This window comes from Eurosta solidaginis, chromosome 4 (assembly GCF_040869045.1).
Source record: "Eurosta solidaginis isolate ZX-2024a chromosome 4, ASM4086904v1, whole genome shotgun sequence".
Lineage (NCBI taxonomy): Eukaryota > Metazoa > Arthropoda > Insecta > Diptera > Tephritidae > Eurosta > Eurosta solidaginis.
This window is the reverse complement of record NC_090322.1, coordinates 31,656,534-31,676,736: the sequence shown is the minus strand read 5'-3', so window position 1 is coordinate 31,676,736 and position 20,203 is coordinate 31,656,534. Positions and strand designations below refer to the sequence as shown.

Sequence of the window (20,203 nt, the reverse complement as noted above, 5' to 3'; positions counted from 1 at the left end):
TGTGGAAACCCTTGGCTTGTGCTGAAATCTGGCACCTAGAATAGGATTGTCGGGTATGGATAAGATATTGATCTAATGGCAACTTAGAAATGCAACTCAGTTTGAATCATCTATCTGATATCTAAACCACCTATATACCTTTGAGAAAAAAGGCTCATCTGTACTGGGATATAACTGAAGGTGTTGGTCTATGGAGAACGTAGGATTGCCTACTCAAACCAATGTATCAGTCACTCAAACAAAGGTAAAGATAATTCAGAAGGCTGAGCGTAGTTATATCAAATTGATCGCATAGGGTCGGGCATTTTACTGAATGTGCTTGTATCAGAGCATACCGGATTGGTGTCCTGCTTATATTGTCCACTTCAGCAGCATTCACTTGGGTGGGTGTTTTGTTTTTCCTAAAACAATACCACACCTACTTATATATTCTATAAGCTTTTAGTGAACTTTCGATAAGTCGATGGCCTAGACCTTCCCTTAATAAACCAGACTATATCCGCAGCCAATTTCAATATAATTATTTTCAGTGATATCTGTTTCTAATGGTTTTTTTTAAATATTTGGCCAAAATGTCAGTTTTATATGTGCTGATTTGGAGCTTTACGGCCGATGAATTTAAGGCAAAAAAATTTTATTTAAAAACATTTTTTTTCTCTTCCTGTTCCCTCCTACGCGTTTCAATGCTGTCGCATCTTCTTCAGGGAGTATTCAACTTATTTAGTAATAAATAATAAAACCCATATTTAGTACGTCTAAACCCACTGTACTTAACTTATTTAATGTTGGTGGCTTTGCTGCCATCTCCGTACTGTATCCCCTATCATACTAAGTTGCGTACCAGATCCGGAACAGATCTAAATACCCGATCACACAGGTCCCCCAACCTGCACATCACTAACACGAGTACATCTATGCATGTGTAGGTGTAACTGTGACTGTCTTTTTCACAGTTCACCTTTGGCTATGCATTTTCAAGTGTTGTACTATTTTCACACAATTTTGTTGTTATAGCTGTTGTTAGTTTTTCACTGTTAGTAAATTTGGTAAATTGACCAATTGACTCTTTGAGCTGAGCGTTGGTGTCAAATAGTAATATTATTGCTTTAAAGGGGGCATCATTATCATTACTGTTATATGAGTGGGTATTATCGGTTGATTGGCACATCAGTTGGTTCAAATTTTTGCTATGTTAGCAATTATGTCTAAATGGTGTGCCATTAACAGTTTAAGAGCTGTAATTTCGTGAGACCATACATTTCTTTCTCTTCCTTTCTACTAAGCGCCCTCTTATCTTTACTTTTCGTGATTACTTTAATATTTCAAAAACAGCAGAAGGTACAGAGGAATAGGGTAGTAATATTTTCAGTATAATAATAATGTGGCGAATATTAGCATCACTATGATGTTAGTAAATAATCGCAACAACAAAAAATCAAGCAGCCACACTTATGTACAAGGAAACGAAGAATATTCCACATACATAATCTGCAACTCGAAGCGAAGAAATTATTTCACTTACACATATGTAGTTATCAGCTAAGCGCAGAAGTTGTTACTCACACATACACACGCATATAGCTAAATAACCAACTATGCGATACAACTGTTTCAGAAGGCATGTTCATGAAAAGTCTAGGCCTCAGGAGAAATATGCGAACGATGCAACATATAGCATAAAAGCAGCTCAAGCTGAGGAATAACTGATCAGTTTGACTTAAACACGCTATTAGTGAGGTATAGTTGTGATTGTGAAGTACTACTCCAAAGTGGTCTAAATAAAGACCATTTTGCAATACTGAATATTGGAGTTATTTAAGTATTCGACAGTTCACCGATTCGAACGTTAGAAAAAGGCGCAGAATTATCAGGAACTCCCCAAAATTCGTTACAATACCATTTCCAATGTTTCTTCTGTCGGAGCAATCTGATTTGTGCCACAAATGCAACACCCGGTGCAAATGTGTTCTGCCCAGAACTGAAAAGCTTCTCACGATTGAACTCTGATGACACTTTGCATCTCTCTTTTATCCCACCAAGTCAGCTCCTCCGCCATTTTGTTACCATCTATGCCCCTGTGACCGGGAACACTATATACACATACGTAAGTTCTTCTCAGTTCCAATTCTCTCTTCTTTCACTTCATTAGCAGCTTCATGATATAAATGTGTGTATATATGAATTCTGAAGGTTTCCAGGAAGTTCTAGTTTTCATCATGCAGACCCCGAACGGCATCTGTTAAGACTAAGAACTACGATCTCGGGATCTCCATTTTAGAAGTAAAACAAGCCTTGCAATAAAGAACAAAAATATATAAAAAATCTTTGGAAAAATTTTCGTTATTGGTTTCTACGCGTTTTTCTTGTACAACCTCAATCTGAAGTCAGATTTTTCGAATTGGTTCAGGATTTCGAGATATTCTTGTATAAAATTAGGACAAACGCCTTTTCTGCTATATCACATGCCGACAAAAACCCAAACAAATTTTGTAACCGGAAACAAGACTACACTTTCTCGAAGGTTTCGATGTGATGAACCCGAATCCGAGAACAGTCCCGGCACTTCAAGTTTTTGAAATATTCGAACGAAAAAACACCCTTTAGTAAGATACATTTGAGATCATGACACTTCTAAGATTTTTTTTATGATTTTTGTTTGCCCTGACAGTACGACTCATACAAAACCGAGCTTTTAGAAAACCTTTTATTGCTTTTGAGAAATCTTCTATTGAATTAACTGAGTTTGGCAAATTAGACAATGTGTTGCAATTTTTGGCAAAAACCATAAAGTAATCTATACAGGCTAAATTTAGGGACAACCCCAGCATCTGCGGACTAAACTCAAAGATCCCAAAAATCCGGGTAGGTGAAAAATCGTCATCCCCAGTTAATACGGACGCGTTGTCTTAGGCACTATTTCGTGACCAAAGTGGAATGGTTTAGAGATCGTTTCAAGTTCGCTTCCGGTACTATTTTCGGAATCTTTCTGGAATACTTTTGTGATTAAAAAAAAAAATAAATGTAAGGCGCGATAACCGCCCAAACGATTTTAGGCCGAGCTTCTCTTTCAATTTGTGTCGTGCTGTTTTATTTTTTCCTACAAAATATTGTCGTGAGGGGACCTACTTGTTTTATGCCGACTCCAAACGGCATCTGCATGGCAGATGAGTTTTCACTGTGCCCGGGCCGTGAACCCAGGATCTTCAATGCGGTAGGCGGAGCACGCTACCATCACACCACGGCGGCTGCCATCTTTGTGATTACGATGGTACTATTTTGAGATCATTTCGGGTATATTTTTGTAACCATTTTGGAATTTTTTCAGGATTGGAAATAACTTTATTATAAACCTAATGTTACTAAGCTCTTAGAGCGCGCCTATAATTATTCCACACTATTTGGATTGAAAAGGATATAGAATTAGTATGTACCTAAATGGTGAATAAAGGAATAGCAACAAAAAGGCAACACTTAGATTCTAATTGCAAAGCGAGCAGCGGGGCATTCATATGGCTGAGGGGATAAAGGCATCTGCCTTTACACTCGTATGAAGTATGAATGTTGGAGATTTCGAGTTCAAAACTCAGCTCCCGAGAAGCTAGCTGATGAAAAAGTGAAATTCAGAAACATGTTCCGGTAACCATCGCCGTTTGTAAACTTTGTATTTTTCTCTAATGTCAATAACAAAAACAAATGTATAAAGCAATTTGAGCAGTCTCGCTAATTAAATACAAATAATAACATTGGAATATTTCAGGCATATTTTCGGTATTATTTTTGCAATCATTTCGGGATTGTGTTATAGACTATTTCGAGTTTGTTCGGTACGCTTTTGGGATCATACAGTGACTATTTTGAAATCATTTCGGCATTATTTTCGGGGTATCCTGGGAATTATTTTGGAATTTTTTGATACTAATTCGGGATCATTTCGGGACTATTTTGAGTAAATGAGAAATCTATTGACATACATACCAAAGATTTGAAAGTAATTAGCCTAGTAATTGCGAAGTCTATAGAAACTTGTTTTTATACGAATCTAGCATGTTCTCAATTTGTTTTTTCTTTTTTCGTAAAAGTGTAAAAGCCGTCTGACTTATGCGTTCATCGACTACCAACTTTACTGACATGTCAAGTTCCTAAACTCTCCTACTGCCTGACTGTTAAGTCTCCTACTTAATTGTCATTTCCATAGCCACACTGCTTATTAATCTTTTCCATTTCGTTGACATGCGCCAGTTTGTCGCTAATTAAGCAAATTAGTATGTATGTCGAGGAGTGGTAGAGAGGCTTGGTAGTATGTATGAAGGAGTAAATATGTACTTATATATTAATTTATGAGTAAATAACAGCCAAGTGACTAAGCAAACGTATGTACATATGTAGAGCAATACTAAATACACTCATGGTGGGGAGACCATGAGATCGATGGCAAGTCGTAGGCAACCGCCATTGCGGAGACTTGCCTCACAAATCCGTCCCAGAAGGTTTGTTACTTATTAATAACTCATTTGTGTCAGATTTATATTAAAAACACACGCGAGACATTTTATGTTCTAAATAATTTTTTACCGTTGCTTGCGCTAAAATTAACTAATTCGCTGCGTCAGCTAATATTTCAGTTTCTAACAACTGTTTCACCTACAAATTACCTACCTTTTTCAACGAACTTAAACCGTGTGCATAATTTGCAGTGAAATACATACATACATACATTGCTCAGAAAGGTGTGAAATATTAATGTGTGAACTCATATGTGAAATAAGCAAATATCTATGTTGAGTTAATGTCCATTTTTGGATAATTAGTATGGCGCTGGGTAACTTTTTTTGGTTATGGCGAAGGCTGCGAAATTGGTAGAGGGGAGATGGCTAAAACTAGTCTCAAAATAACAACCAGTTAAAAATAAAAATGGCGTTTATACGCGTACTATTTAGTGAGTACAACGACTTCTTTGGAGAATTCGTATAGTTGAAGCAAAATATTCATATTTCTTTTGGCGGCACTCATTTGCACTTCTCGAACAGTTTATGATATATTTGATACTTAATCGCTACATGTATTGACTAAAACTAATCATAAGTACAACTTTTTCGAACTCATCGGTCTCTGGCCCACTTTAAAAAAAACGGGCTAGTATTATATTCTAAGCAAAAACCTACCAAAGTGAGAAATTCTAAGAATAAATACGTTTTTGGAGAATATATCAGTTTCTGGTCCCCTTGACGGATATAAACTTCTTTGAAAGACCCACGAAGTTTTTCTAGAATAACCAGAAATGTATTGTAGCGAATTTTGGGAAATTCTGATTATTTATCACCTTCTGTTATAGTTCGAATCTCTATACTGTTGAATAAATAGCTCAAATATATAGTATAATAAAACGTTCTTTATTTATACTACTTTGGGAGTAGTACTTCACAATTACAATTATCGCGTACTTCACTAAAGCTTGTTAAAATCAAACTGAATACGTGTCAATGGAGATAGAGGAAACATGCAAAAGCTGGGACTGCAGAGCATATGGTGTTCGTTTAAAATATAATATCAGCGAGGCTAGATAATGGGTCAGTCATATCATACTCCTCGTGATATTGGTAGATTTCTCCACCTTACACATGGAACGTAATTCGTTTAGGTCCCGGTAGAAAATAGGGAAAAGAAGAGGGAGAGGATTACAAAATGGGAGTAGTAGGTAGGTGAAGACGAAGATTAGGGGAAGAAAAATGGTAGAGGAAGACTTGAATTACAAGCGAAGTTAAGGCAGAAGGAGAAGAAATGTAGGAGAGAAGGAAATAGAAAGAGAACAAGGAGAGGAAAACTAGGAGGAAGGTGAAGAGCAGGAAGGGGGCATCTAGATGGATAAGAGACCAGAAATTAGGAGCGAAGAAAGAAAGATTAGGGTATAAATAAAAAAGTTCGGCCTAAATCTTCTCATAGGTAAATGGCGCAAGTTTTTTTTTCCTTGATATATAAAACTCAAAATATGTACATATCGATTGCCGTCCCAAACTCATTGGCCGATCGCAACCAAGAAATTTTGCAAGTATGGCCAGGGACTAAAAATAATTTCAATACACAAAGGAATCGAAGCAGCTCACAAACAAATGTAATCTATAGTGCTGCATATCTCTGGAAGCACTCATGCTAGATTACTAAAGTTTCTTAAGAAAATGAAAGAGATGTTTGAGATTGGAGTGGGACAGGATGTGGGAGTAGAGGTGAGAGTGGCGGTGGAAGTAGAAGTGGAAGTGAGAGTTGGAGTGGGACTTAAAAGGACAATGGAACTTAAACTCCAATATACTTAGTTGTCTATTTACTGAGGGATATTGGTTTTGATGAGTTTAATGTCAGTAAATTATGACTAAATAGTACATAGTTAGCAGTCCCAATACACTAGAGAAGTATCTGAGGAAGGATATAGACTTTCAGCGTGTTGATATTGTTGTTGTTGCTGTTGTAACGATAAGGACACTACCCGAAGGCCTTGGGGAGTGTTATCGATGTTGACTGTCCTTCGCCGGATGCAGATCCGGTACGTTCCGGTACCAAGCCCGACCATCTCGTGAACGATATTATTCGAATGGAATGGCTGAAGTTATCATTCTTTATGGGGGTAAATCACAGCCATTGATGCTCTGTTAAATCCCACATAAGAGAATGGTTGCCCAGTTTGGTATCCAAGTCTTTATAAAAACACCTAATACAAACTTATACCATCTTTTAAATTACCTGTATAAAAGAATTAATTTAAAATCAGTCAAAAGTTGGTTGCCGCCGAGATCTAATTCTGCGGTTACCTACTTCAAAGGCTTTGCTTCTTTTCTGATAGGGTATAAGGAGCCAAAAACCGACTCATCATAGCAGACGGGATATTAAACATTGGTGTCTGATTTCCAGATACATGATACTGCGTACATATTTCAGCCAATTGTGGTAGGCAGGTTACTCAAAAATGGAAAAGGGAACTGGAGCTAGATTATATTCGAAGTATCTGCAGGTCAGACCATCCTAACGTATTTTGTGTGTTTCAAGCATAGATCTACCCCAAAAAGAGCGGCTGGATTACTGCAGCATGATACAATTGCGGCAACCAACATAACAGCCTAGCTATATGAAAGGTCATTTCAAAGGCATTAAACCCAACCTGCATTGCAATGAATTCGCTGATGAGGTAGCCGAATAAGCGTGGATAACTCGGCACGACCATGTTTGTGAAATTTTCTAAGATTTGTCGAATTATAGAACAAAATAGTATCTCGATAGTCTTGCGGAGTTAGGTAAGTGGATCGTTCGCTCTAACTCAAGCTCATAGGGGAAAGTAAGTGGTTGATTTAGTATGCCCCTACCTGCCAATCAGAGTAGACGTACGAGTCTCCAAGTGAAAGCGTGGACAATCCCATACACGCTTACGCAACACAAAACAACCTCAACCGGAACCCGTTAGGTCAAATTAGTTTTCTCATACTCTTAAATTTACACGCTTCACAAATCTATATATCTTTGTTGCCATTCCAAGTTTGTTCTTGCCAAAAAATGTCATATTCATAAATATAAAACAAACGCCAACTTCCAAGCAATTTCACGCCCACCAAATGCAGCATATGGAGCTTATTAGATGCACTGCTCATGACAAGCCAACATCATTAGCACTTGGCTGAGCTCCTCACTATTAGAAGCATCCACATACAAACATACATATGTTATATGAAATATTTGCTATTCTTTCTTTTTTTTTTGTTTTTATGGCTGAGCCACCTACTATTTACTATGTGACTTTGCTGCAACAACTCATATTCATAAGCTTGCTCAGACGAGCATTCATAAGCCGCTTTTGTGCTTTGCAGCTTTTCGCATCTTCAAACTCAACCTTTGATGTAGCTGCGTATATTATTGCTTCTTCTTCTTCTTACTCTTTAGCAGCTTCAACTAACTTGTTGTTTATATTTTCATTCTTTACACATCTGCCTTTCTTTGTTTTCCTTTTCCACATTGCACTTTCTCCATTGTTTTTATTGTGTGCGGTTCACTTGTGTAACAATGTAAAGCGTACACTGGCGCCGCTGCAAGTCCCTATGTATGTATGGATATGTAAGTATCTATGTGTGTGGTTTGTCTAAGTTAGCTCACTTCAGTTACTCAAAAAATAACAGCAACAATATTAGCAAACTCAAAGGCTAACTTATGTTAATGTGTCCCTACTATAAGTATGTTTGCGTGTATGTGTCTGTATATGTATCTCTGGCAGGCATAGACATTGAGATTTGTTCAAGTGCACCCAATGGATCTTATGCGGCTGCCACAACAAAACGCAATAAAAAAAAATAATAATAACAAAAAAAAATTCACTGTTATTAAAGTTATGCGAAAAAAAGCACGTTTTTATAGGAAAAAAAAAAACAACAACAATAACAACAACAAAAAGACCAAAGACACATTGCCTGCATGTCTGATGGGTCTTGAGTAGATTAACCGGGCTCTACCGCTCTTTCCATACAATATGAACATATTTGTTTTAAGGTTTCTAATTAGCTGCATTCGCACTTGTGGTCATACTCGTACTTGTCCCCTCATACCCTCAACGTTCGTTACTCAATGTCTTATATGCAAATTACTGCGCTCTTGGTACTGTTGCGATTTTCTTTCAAGATGGGCATTTTGCAAGTGTAAGGTTGATGACGAAGGGAGTAGTGCTATTGGATAGGGGTAAATTAGGATGCTTGATTAATGTCAGTGTAGAGCTAATATAGTGTGTACAGTGGGCCAGTTGAAAGAAAAATAAACAAAATTTAGAATTTCAAAGTAGAAGGCTCAGATTTATGGGCGCACGGTTCTTGGACAGCCTGCTGGACGTTGGGAAGGCGTACGTCGCGCTTTTTCTTGGGTTCTTCAGGGAAGCAAGTGGTTCGTCGAGGACCACTAGGAGGTAATGGGGTTAAACGAATATGCCGCCATCCTGCGCGTACTGAGGGCAATCACAATGGACAAAAATGTCGCCGAAGGCAAGTGTGGGTAATACCCACGCGATATTAACCTAACCTGGAAAGCAAAAAACTTTGGAAGAGTTTTTCCTTAAAGTTTTGAGATTAATAGTTTTGAATCCCGCCAAGATAGGATGATTTTCCACTTAGCCGTTGAGTTCTATGTAAATCAAATGTTGTGTGGAGGCAATGTGATATGGCATCGATCTCGGAGCACCGATCTGTTGGAAAACCGCCTGATAAAACTGCTGTTTTGTTAACATTAACACTACATTGTGGTGTGGATACTCGGGCGCCATAGGAGACATACAGTTAAAAGAAACACGGGATAGAGCATTAGACTTGCGGTCTGTCGGAACATCAACTAATAAAACTTCTATTTTATAAATATTTGTTATACCTCATTATGGTGATTCTGCTCGGGCACCAAATGATGCATTCTATTCAAAATTCCATTCAAAGCAAAATTTGATTAAAGGCAACATGACACGGACCCTTGATCTTTGGTACACCAGGCTGTCGGGATATCCCGTCGAATAAAACTTCAGGTTTTTTAAAATTTACTCCCTTGTATGGTAAGCATTCTCGGGTGCTATAAGAGGCATTCCATTAAGAAAAAAAATTGTCGTCGGTCTTAGTACGCCGGCCCGTCGCCACACTGTCTGAAAAGAGGCCGTTATCTTAACAGTTATGCCTCATTATGGTGAGCATGCCCGGTCGCCATGAGAGACATTCCATTAAAAGCAAAAGTTGTCTAAAGGCAACGCGAAATAGACCTGTCGGTAAACTGCCTAATAAAATTTCTGTTTTGTAGACACTTCCACCTGATTGTGGTGATTATGATCGGGCGCCATTTCTCTAAAAAAGGAAAAGCTCTCTAAAGGCAATACAAGACACATCATTGATATTGGTACAACGGTCTGTCAGCACACCGTCTTATAAAACTTTTGTTTTGTAAAAATTTTCTCCTACATCGATCTGTTGGAGCAATTTTTTATTAAAACGGCTGCTTTGTGAACATTTACACCTAATTATGGCGTGCATGCTCGGGCGCCATAAAAGACATTGTGTGACAGCTGAGAGAAGTGTTCCAGCACCTCTACCGCATCTGTTTCCATATTTAGGAAATGCCAAGGGTGAACGGAGACAAAATAATTGTTTAATGTTTATACAATACAAAAACAAAAAGTATTAACAAGTAAGGACAGCTAAGTTCGGGTGTAACCGAACATTACATACTCAGCCGAGAGCTTTGGAGACAAAATAAGGGAAAATCACCATTTAGCAAAATGAACCTAGGGTAACCCTGGAATGTGTTTGTATGACATGTGTATCAAACGAAAGGTGTTAATGATTAGTGGTTATGATAGTTCTATAGGTGGACGCCTTTTCGAGATATCGCAACAAGGGTGAACCAGGGGTGACTCTAGAATGTGTTTGTACGATATGGGTATCAAATTAAAAGTATTAATGAGGGTTTTAAAAGGGAGTAGCCCTTAGTTGTATATGTGAAGGCGTTTTCGAGATATTGACCAAAATGTGGACCAGGGTGTCCAAGAACATCTTCTGTCGGGTACCGCTAATTTCTTTATATATGTCATACCACGAGCAGTATTCCTGCCAAGATTCCAAGGGCTTTTGATTTCGCCCTGCAGAACTTTTTCATTTTCTTCTACTTAATATGGTAGGTGTCACACCCATTTTACAAAGTTTTTTCTAAAGTTATATTTTGCGTCAATAAACCAATCCAATTACCATGTTTGATCTCTTTTTTCATATTGGGTACAGAATTATGGCATTTTTTTTAATTTTTCTTAATTTTCGATATCGAAAAAGTGGGCGTGGTCATAGTCGGATTTTGGCCATATTTTATACCAAGATAAAGTGACTTCAGGTAAGTACGTGGACTAAGCTTAGTTAAGATATATCGTTTTTTTGCGCAAGTTATCGTGTTAACGGCCGAGCGGTAGGACAGACGGTCGACTGTGGATAAAAACTGGGCGTGGCTTCAACCGATTTCACCCATTTTCAAGGAAAATAGTTATCGTCATAGAATCTATGTCCGTACCAAATTTGACAAGGATTGGTAAATTTTTGTTCGACTTATGGCATTAAAAGTATCCTAGACAAATTAAATGAAAAAGGGCGGAGCCACGCCCATTTTGACGTTTTCTTTTATCTTTGTATTTTGTTGCACCATATCATTACTGGAGTCGAATGTTGACATAATTTACTTTTATACTGTAAAGATATTAAATTTTTTGTTAAAATTTTACTTTAAAAAAAATTTTTTTTAAAGTGGGCGTGTTCGTCATCCGATTTCGCTAATTTTTATTTAGCACATATGTAGTAATAGGAGTAACGTGCTACCAAATTTCATCATGATATCTTCAACGTCTGCCAAATTACAGCTTGCAAAACTTTTAAATTACCTTCTTTTAAAAGTGGGCGGTGCCACACCCATTGTCCAAAATTTTACTAGTTTTCTATTCTTCGTCATAAGTTCAACTCACCTACCAAGTTTCATCTCTTTATCTGTCTTTGGTAATGAATTATCACACTTTTTCGGTTTTTCGAAATTTTTGATATCGAAAAAGTGGACGTGTTTGTAGTCCGATTTCGTTCATTTTAAATAGCAATCTGAGATGAGCGCCCCGGAACCTACATACCAAATTTTATCAATATACCTCAAAATTTACTCAAGTTATCGTGTTTACGTACAGACGGACGAACGGCCGTCATGGCTAAATGAATTTCTTTTTTCGCCCAGATCATTTTGATATATAGAAGTTATATCTATCTCGATTAGTTTATGCCGTTACGGATTACCGTTATGCGAACAAAGTTAATATACTCTGTGAGCTCTGCTCAGCTGAGTATAAAAACTATAATAAATCACAAAATAAGGAAACAAGAGGAAAAAGAAATAAAACAATATTTCTAGAAATTTCTTGACATCAGTGAAAGCAAATTAACAAATTGGCAACTCACTTACGGCGACGGTCGTTATATTTCGCTTATGCTTATACTTTTTTCAGGGAAAATGCAATTGCTTTACTTAGACAGTCAGTCATAAAAGTTTCCATACATGCCTTTTTTGCAATTTTCAGCTAGTTTTAGTTTTTTTTATGAAATATATTTATAAAAAATTTGAGAAATTCCGCTGCATTTTTAATAAATTTTTCAATTTTTTAGAATTTTTTTTAGAATTTTCTCGAATTTGTATCTTCCATACAAATTCAAAAGCAAAACTTATTTTATATGAAAGGACATTTTCAAGTATTAATTTAAATGTTCTTACATCGACTGTTAAGTGGAACTTTATAATCTTATCTCGGCTGTCTTTCGAAAAATGCTCTATCTCAGTAAGTATTTGTTTAAAGAGCGTCCTATAGCAAAATTGTATTAAGTACGCCAAATTCCATGTGTTTTGGCGTGTGTTAAAAGTGTTTATGAAAAATGTTAAAATTTTTGTCCAATCCACACTTCATCTATCTTTAGTACTGGTATATCGCGTTTTTACCTTTTTTTGGAAATTTCGATATCGTTTTTTTCGTTCACTTACAAAATAATAAAGTCAAGCAATACATACAGTTTTGTCACTTTGTCCGTCTTTGTTAATGAATTATCGCATTTTTCCAATTTTTTTTTTAAGGTGGGCGTGGCTGCAAAATCGTTTCCGTTTACTTTTACAATATCTACATATATAAGTAAGGAAAACCTCCAAGCAAGGTTTCAATTTGATAACTTCAACAGCTTTTGAATTACAGCTTTCAAACTTTTGAAGTTTCTTCTTCTAAATGTGTGCAGTGCCATGCCCATTTCCCAAAATGTTTCTTGATTGCTGTTTTCTAAAATAAAACGTTCCAGCATCTAATCTATCTTTGGTAATTAATCACCGCATTTTTTTCATTTTTCGGAACTTCGCTAACGATTTTTTTTTAAGTGGGCGTGGTTGCCAATGCTTTGGTTCATTTTCATAAAATGAAAATGTATACACCATATCTTTAACGGGCTTAGCATTTACGGCTTGGAAAACTTTCACATTTTTTTCTTCCAAATGTGGGCGGGACCGCGCCCATTTTCCATTTTTATACTCAGCTGAACGGAGCTCACAGCGTATATTAATTTTGTTCGCATAACAGTACCCCGTAACGGCATAAACCAATCGGGATAGATATAACTTCTATATATCAAAATGATCTGGGCGAAAAAAGAAATTCATTTAGCCATGACGGCCGTTCGTCCGTCTGTACGTAAACACGATAACTTGAGTAAATTTTGAGGTATCTTGATGAAATTTGGTATGTAAGTTCCTGGGCACTCATCTCAGATCGCTATTTAGAATGAACGAAATCGGATTATGACCACGCCCACTTTTTCGATATCGAAAATTTCGAAAAAACGAAAAAGTGCGATAATTCATTACCAAAGATGGATAAAGCGATGAAACTTGGTAGGTGGGTTGACCTTATGACGCAGAATAGAAAATTATTAAAATTGTGGATAATGGGCGTGGCACCGCCCACTTCTAAAAGAAGGTATTTGAAAGTTTTGCAAGCTGTAATTTGGCAGCTGAGTATGTAATGTTCGGTTACACCCGAATTTAGCCTTCCTTACTTGTTTTTTTTTATATTTTTTTTTGCCATCAAGTTTCATCTCTTTATCGGTCTTTGTTAGTGAACTATCACATTTCTTCCATTATTCGATCTTTTCGATGTCGAAAAAGGGGGAATGGTTATCGTACAATATCCTCAATTTTCAATACCAATCTATTCTGGTTCCAGATAAGCCAATATACTAAATTTCGTAAAGATATCTCACGTTTTACTCAAGCTATCCTGCTAACGAACGGACGGTCGGACCCTCCAGGGGGTTAGAGGGCTTAGAATATACCCGCGGCGGGTATGCCTGTATTAAGAGGCGACTAAAATACCAAATTGATTCACTGGGTTGTGTAGCGCAACCCTTCCAAGAGCTTGCCAGCGAAATTTATAGCGTCTCCAACCCAACTGTCAACCTCACCTACCCGTGGCGAATCCTGTTTCTTTAGCAGCCGAGACTCTGACGATCCCAATTTCCTCATGCATTTAGGGGTGGAAGGGCGGTATGGACTAGAAGGTTTCATGTGATCATACTAAATCGTTCCCGAGATGGTCAGGCTAGTACCTTAATGGTGCTTATTACCGAAACGTACCGGATCTGCATCCGGCAAAGGAACATCAACATCCATAATACTCTTAAAAACCTTCGGGGACTATCCTTATCGCTACAACAACAACAACGGATGAACGGACATGGTTTAAATATTTTTCGAATCTGATAGTTTTGATATAAAGAAGCCTATATCTATTTCGATTCCTCTATGATATTACGTTTTACCGTTATTCAAATAAAGTTATAATAGCTTTGTGTGCAAGTACACGCTTAGTATAAAAATTACGTAATTACATACATACATGTTTCACGAATTATGCAGAAAAAATTAAAAAAAAATATTATTAAAAAAAATACTAAAAAAAATTCCAAATTTTCAAAAATTCATATCGCTTGATGGGCTGAATTTTTTTTTTTACAAGGACCCAAAGCAAGCTTTCTCTGATGCCCAGCGAAATCATAACTGTAAGTACTAAGTATAAGTCTCATCTCATTTTCCGAAAAAAAAAAAAAAAAAATTCCACTCACCTGCAAATTGACTGCCAAAATGCTGTTGAAAATGTCCACGAAACTCATGCGGCGTACTAAATCCCGGCGGCAAAAAACCACGTAAATACGCAGCCGCCGCCAACGTTGTCATATGATGATGATGCGCGGCATTCAATTGTCCTGCATGATCCGCATAGCCAGCTGCGGCATAAAAGTTTGCTGGATTGAAAATTGGTAATTGGCAGTGTGCTGTTGCGGCAGCAGCAGCCGCTGCTGCTGATAGACGCGTCACATCTGGTGATATGGAACGTGAATCGCGTGATGGACGTCCATGTGATGAGGCAGGTGAAAGCGGTGCATTATTGCAATCACTGGCATTGGGTGGTGTTGAAGCAGCGTGTGGTAGTGGTGGTGGTGGTGTGCAAGTTGAGTTGGTATTGTTGTTGTGACGTTGCAGTTGTTGCATTTGCTGTTCACGCTGTTGTTGCTGCTGCTGCTGTGATGCTGCGGTAGATGATTGTTGTTGTTGTAATTGCAAGGGTTGTTGTTGTTGTGACTGTAGTTGATTTTGTTGCGCGAGCTGCTGTTGTTGTTGCTGCTGCTGCTGCTGTTGTTGGCTTAGCTGTTGCGCTTGCTGATAATTGGCAGCAGCCGCTGCAGCTGCCGAGCCCACACCCAAGCCGAGTATTTCTTGGATGGCAAAGGGTGTGCGCATTTTCGTTGCCTGCATTTTTGCCGACGGGAAATTTTTTGTTGAGCGCGCGATTTTGCTGTTTGGGTTGATTGTATGTGTGGAGTTTTTGGTTACTGCACTGGGTGTTTGTTTCGTTTGATGTTGTTCTTGATTTGCTGTTTGTTTACTTATTTTAAAGTTTTATTGTAATTGGTTTATATTTGCTTTTCTTATTTAATAGTTTTTTGATTGCACTATAAAGCTTAAAGCAAGAAAAGAGTTTCAATATATTTTGTTGTTTTGTTTTTGTAAAATATTTTGTTGGTTTTTTTCTGAAAAATTTAATTGAAAACATGCATTATTACAAAAAAAAAAAATCTATATATATTTTGTCATTTTTATTATAAGTAATATATTAAATTTTTTTTTTTCAACTGCTCAGCTAAGCAAAGAATTAGCTTTTTTCGGCTTTAATTTTTTTATATTTAAAATAAAAAAGCTTAATCAAAATTTTTTGAGTTTTTAATAAGAAAATATATAAGATCGCATAATAGTTTAAGTAGAATGTCAAAATCATTCTCAAACAAAAAAAAAAAAAATTATATTTAATAAAAAGTGTTTATTCTTTTTGAAATTAACAAAAAAAGAAGTATTCAGGGCCGTTTTATGGAGTCATCTTAAGGTTTATCATTCCGATAAAAACATTTTTTGTGAACAAATTTTTTTTTTACACTTCGGAAAATTTTTTATTACGAGCTGTAAATATTAGTCGAGAACAAACCAAGAATGGCTGATAGAAATCATGCAGAGTAGTTTCGATACAGAAACAAGCCTTGTATTTCTGCAGGTTTGCCAACCCCCCCCCCCCCAAAGGCTTTAGGGTACACTCTTTTTCAGCATGCCAAAACTACATACTTCGTGGTATACTTTTTCTCAACATACCCCACAATTTTAAGCTAAATGCCTTGATCTATCGAGCACATTTGGTGCACGTGCCCTGCGCTTGCCAGGCTAAGACTCCAGCTATTAGAAGTGAAGCAAATCTAGAAGCAGCAAGTGGCTTAAGTCCTAGAAAGTGTCTAGTATTTGTCAAGAGGACGGAGTTATTTTATAACATAAGTCCTGGTTTTTAGTTTGGTCGTTAAAACAAACTTCTGGTAACACTACGGAATCATTTAGTCTATGTGAGGTCCTCATGGACCGGCCAGTTCAAACTAACCTAACCTTGAGAAATATTCACCGAAAAAGCTTGAAAATTGACACGGTAGTTAATAGGGCCATGAGAAGTTGTTTGCGGAATTGCGTATCTTGCCACTGCTTGAAACACACGAGCTGAGTCATATCAAAACAGCTTTTCCTTAACCCTACTAAAGAAGCTAGGTATTCTACATTGGCACTAGTGCACTCAACGCTCCGATAGTATATGATCGTAACCGAAAGGGTACATGCCAAGTAGCGCTCAATTGGTCGACAAATCCAATACATTATTGGGACATTAACCAAAAAGAACTGGAGCTATGAAAACTAAACGAGCGTTTACAATAGGTCCTATTCAGTGTAGTTCGTATCAAAATTTCCAGATACCCTCCACTTTGACTTTTTTTATATTTTATTTAATAATTTGGCAAAAATTTAAACAACATGACATCAGTACGAACAAGAAGGCTTTCAAGTCCCTTTCTCGGCGTAAAGCTTTTGAAGAGATTTACATGATATAATAGAAACAGCTGTCGCCTTGTCCGCACTGATGTTACGTTGTTTAAAATGTTTTACAAATTATTAAATAAATAAAAATTTAAACAATGTTTTCATACATTAAGAGGATTGAAGGGCTTAATAGTACATTATTATATTCGAACTACTTTTGGGCGAGACGCGCGTAATCTGCTGGAGCCAAGTCCAGTCTAAATATAGTTGAACTATCATGACGGCATAGGAACGGCAGAAGATGTCTTTAAAGGTACTTCTTCTTCTTCTTTGAAGCGCAAAACTTTTCTATGGGCAGTGTATTAGGGTGATCCTTTGAGTTTCGCCAATTTTTCACAACCTCCACTGGAACATTTTTTTGTTTTGCCTAGCGCTTCGTTCGTACTCATTTGTTTCATTGGTGAAGGCCTGACTTATGTTTATTATTTATTATCTAATTTAGATTTTTTTTAAAATTTTATTATATTTTTATTTTTCATAATATATTTTTTTTGTTTTAAAAGTTTCAGAAAAAATGTCGACAGAGACTTCGTTTACTCTTATTTATTTTTTTTTTTTAGGTTCTGGGTACTAATGCGAAACTCTTTGTATAATAATTATTGTTATCAAATTAAAAAAAAAAATATCATCGTAAAAATAATTTCCACAAAAAAAAAAAAAAAAAAAAAAAATATTTTACGACCTTTACCTCGAATTCGCACGCTGAATCTTGTTAATTAAAAAGTCGACAACACAACAACTAGTTTTTTTGTTATTGTTAAGCGGCTATTGCTTAATGTATGAAAACATTTTTATTTAAATTGCTTAAATAGATTTTTTTTTTATTTTTGCATTTTTATGAAATATTTAACGAACTAACAATTGTTTTATTTACGTACACTCACGGCAAAAATATTGGCGCAAGGACTTTACAGTTATCACCTGATAGATTAGGGTGGGTTAGGTGGTAGCTGTCCTAAGAGGGGAAGTTCACTTGGACAACATGAAGATCCGTTGTGATACCACATGTTTCTGCTTAAGCAAAATAGTTTTCCATATTCCTTTTTTTTTTTGTTTTTTAAATACATAGTAAAGTCAATTTTAACTAAATTTCAGCAAAATTCTAGAAAATTCCAGTTCAAAATACGAATCTTTATAAAATTTTGAATTTTTCTCCTAACATTTTTTTAAATTTTTCTTTTGTTGATCATTGATTTTTAGCGCAATAATATTAAAATTTTGCAATCTTCGTTTCGAGCTCAAGGCCAGAACAATATTTTTTTTTTTAATTTTTCTATAATTGTAAAATTTTATTTTGTTTTTGGAATAGTAAGTAGAACATTTTTCAGACAACCTTCCATAGCATGAGCTCGAATCGTTTATCAATAGGCCCATAAAATAAAAACAATTATTTTACAATCTCTATAAAATGTTGAAATTTTTACTTAGAATTTTTCTGAGTATGCAGTTTTGTAGGTTATTGAACTTTAGTGCAATAAAAAGTGTTAATCTTAATGACCTAAAAAAATTTCCTGATTTTTGGCAAGTTTTTCTTTTTTTTTTTTTGATAGCTAAGTTGAGCATTTTGTTTCTTATAAAAAAAAATTACGTTCAAAAGTTTTTATGCAAGAGTAGCTATAAGCAAAACTTGGTGCTAACTGTAAAGTGCTTGTGCCGATACCATTTTCCGTGAGTATATGTACATATTTTAATAAAATAAAAAACACTTGTTTTCATAAGATTTTTGTAGTTTATTTCTATTAATTTTTTTTTATTTTTTACTTTTTAAAATTTTATTTTATCTCCCTTAAAAATTAAAAAAAAAAAAATGTTTTTCACGCAAGTCATTGACAGGTTAATGCACCTTACACTCTCACTTGTTTTATTATCCGCTTTTCTTAAACAGCGCAAAAAAAGCACGACAGATTTGGGTCGAGTCCGAAATGTAATGGCGCACGGGTTTAATTAAATTTTTGCTAACGATTCTGTGTTTATAGTTGCAAGCATTAACTTTTTAAGCAAAAATTAAAAAAAATTTATTTTTATATATATATATATATTTTTAATATACCGACTGCATTACAATCTCGATTCCAATTAATTTTACACCAGCGCGCAAAAGGGAGTCATTTTAATAAACACTTTTTTTACTGGCAAATACGTCTTTTATTCTTGCTTCTTCTTATTATCTTACACTTAATTCACTTGTTCTCAACAGTCACTTTCGTTTTTTGTTTATTTTATTTTGAGATTTCTACGTTTATCGCAACTCATATGGTGCGCGTTACACGTGCGTTGTGGTTGGTGTCTTTTTCCAACTGCGACAGCGACGGCTGTTGGTTGCCTCAACGCCACACAACACAATTCACAATTTCTCATTAACATTCACAACCAAGTACCAAATGGAACTGAGCGGAGGCTGTCATGATGCCATGAACGTGCAACAACAGCAGCACCAGCGCTTACAACGCAAGCAAATACTCAACCGAAAACACAACAGCAATATTTGCACGAAAAGCACAACAACAACGCTTGCGCGCTATATGTAAGAGTGAATACGTTGCAAATACTGAGACAAAATCAACATATGCGCCATCTTTGCGCGCTCTGCCTGTTCAAGTGTGAGTGAAAGAGTCTGCTATACATTGGTTGTTTCACTTTTTCACATGATTGCTGAAAATTGCAATTTGAGGAGCAATCATTCCAATAAGATTTTCTTTCCTCTAATATTCAATTGGAATATTCCATTTGTATTCGTTGTATCGCTCGCTCTCATACATTTTGTATGCTGTGCACTTGCTCACTTGCTTTGGAAGGACACACATTTACACCGATACTATACGTGTGACTTTGCTTTTATGCATCATGTATGTGTGTTTGGATGTTTTTCTGCTTTTGTTTTTCAGGTTGATTTGATTTTGCTTTTTGTTTGCGCTTAATTACTGACCGAAAAGTCGATGTTAGGATATTGATGGCAGACTGCCGCAGCGGCTGTCGTCGCCACAGTCTCGTCGTCTACTGTATGCAGGCAGTAATTTCTTATGAGCAACAACAATAACAGCAAGCAACAACTAACAATTAGAATAAATGATTTTTCGTAGAGTGGAAAATTAACTTATCCTTAGCAGCAGCAGGTTTTATGTTTTTTGATGGTGTAGGTAGGTAGTGTGTTAACACAATTGTTTCTATGCATGTGTTGATATGTATGTATGTAATG

General features: G+C 36.3%; 1 protein-coding gene across 2 annotated transcripts in view; it reads right to left on the bottom strand.

The window, feature by feature from the left end:
* Window positions 1–19,357, bottom strand: part of Vsx1 (Visual system homeobox 1) — a 101,303-nt gene extending 81,946 nt beyond the window's left edge. Inside the window, exons 1-2 of one of the 2 annotated variants that reach the window (XM_067781127.1) lie at window positions 19,181–19,357; window positions 14,667–15,562 (exon numbers count right to left, since the gene is read on the bottom strand). In XM_067781127.1, coding sequence (XP_067637228.1) covers window positions 14,667–15,357 — 691 coding nt within the window. In that variant the 5' untranslated portion in view covers window positions 15,358–15,562; window positions 19,181–19,357. Of the gene's footprint in view, window positions 1–14,666; window positions 15,633–17,695; window positions 17,846–19,180 lie in introns of those variants that run through there. The other variant, XM_067781126.1, reaches the window with a different exon arrangement.
* Between the last annotated feature and the right edge of the window lie 846 nt (window positions 19,358–20,203).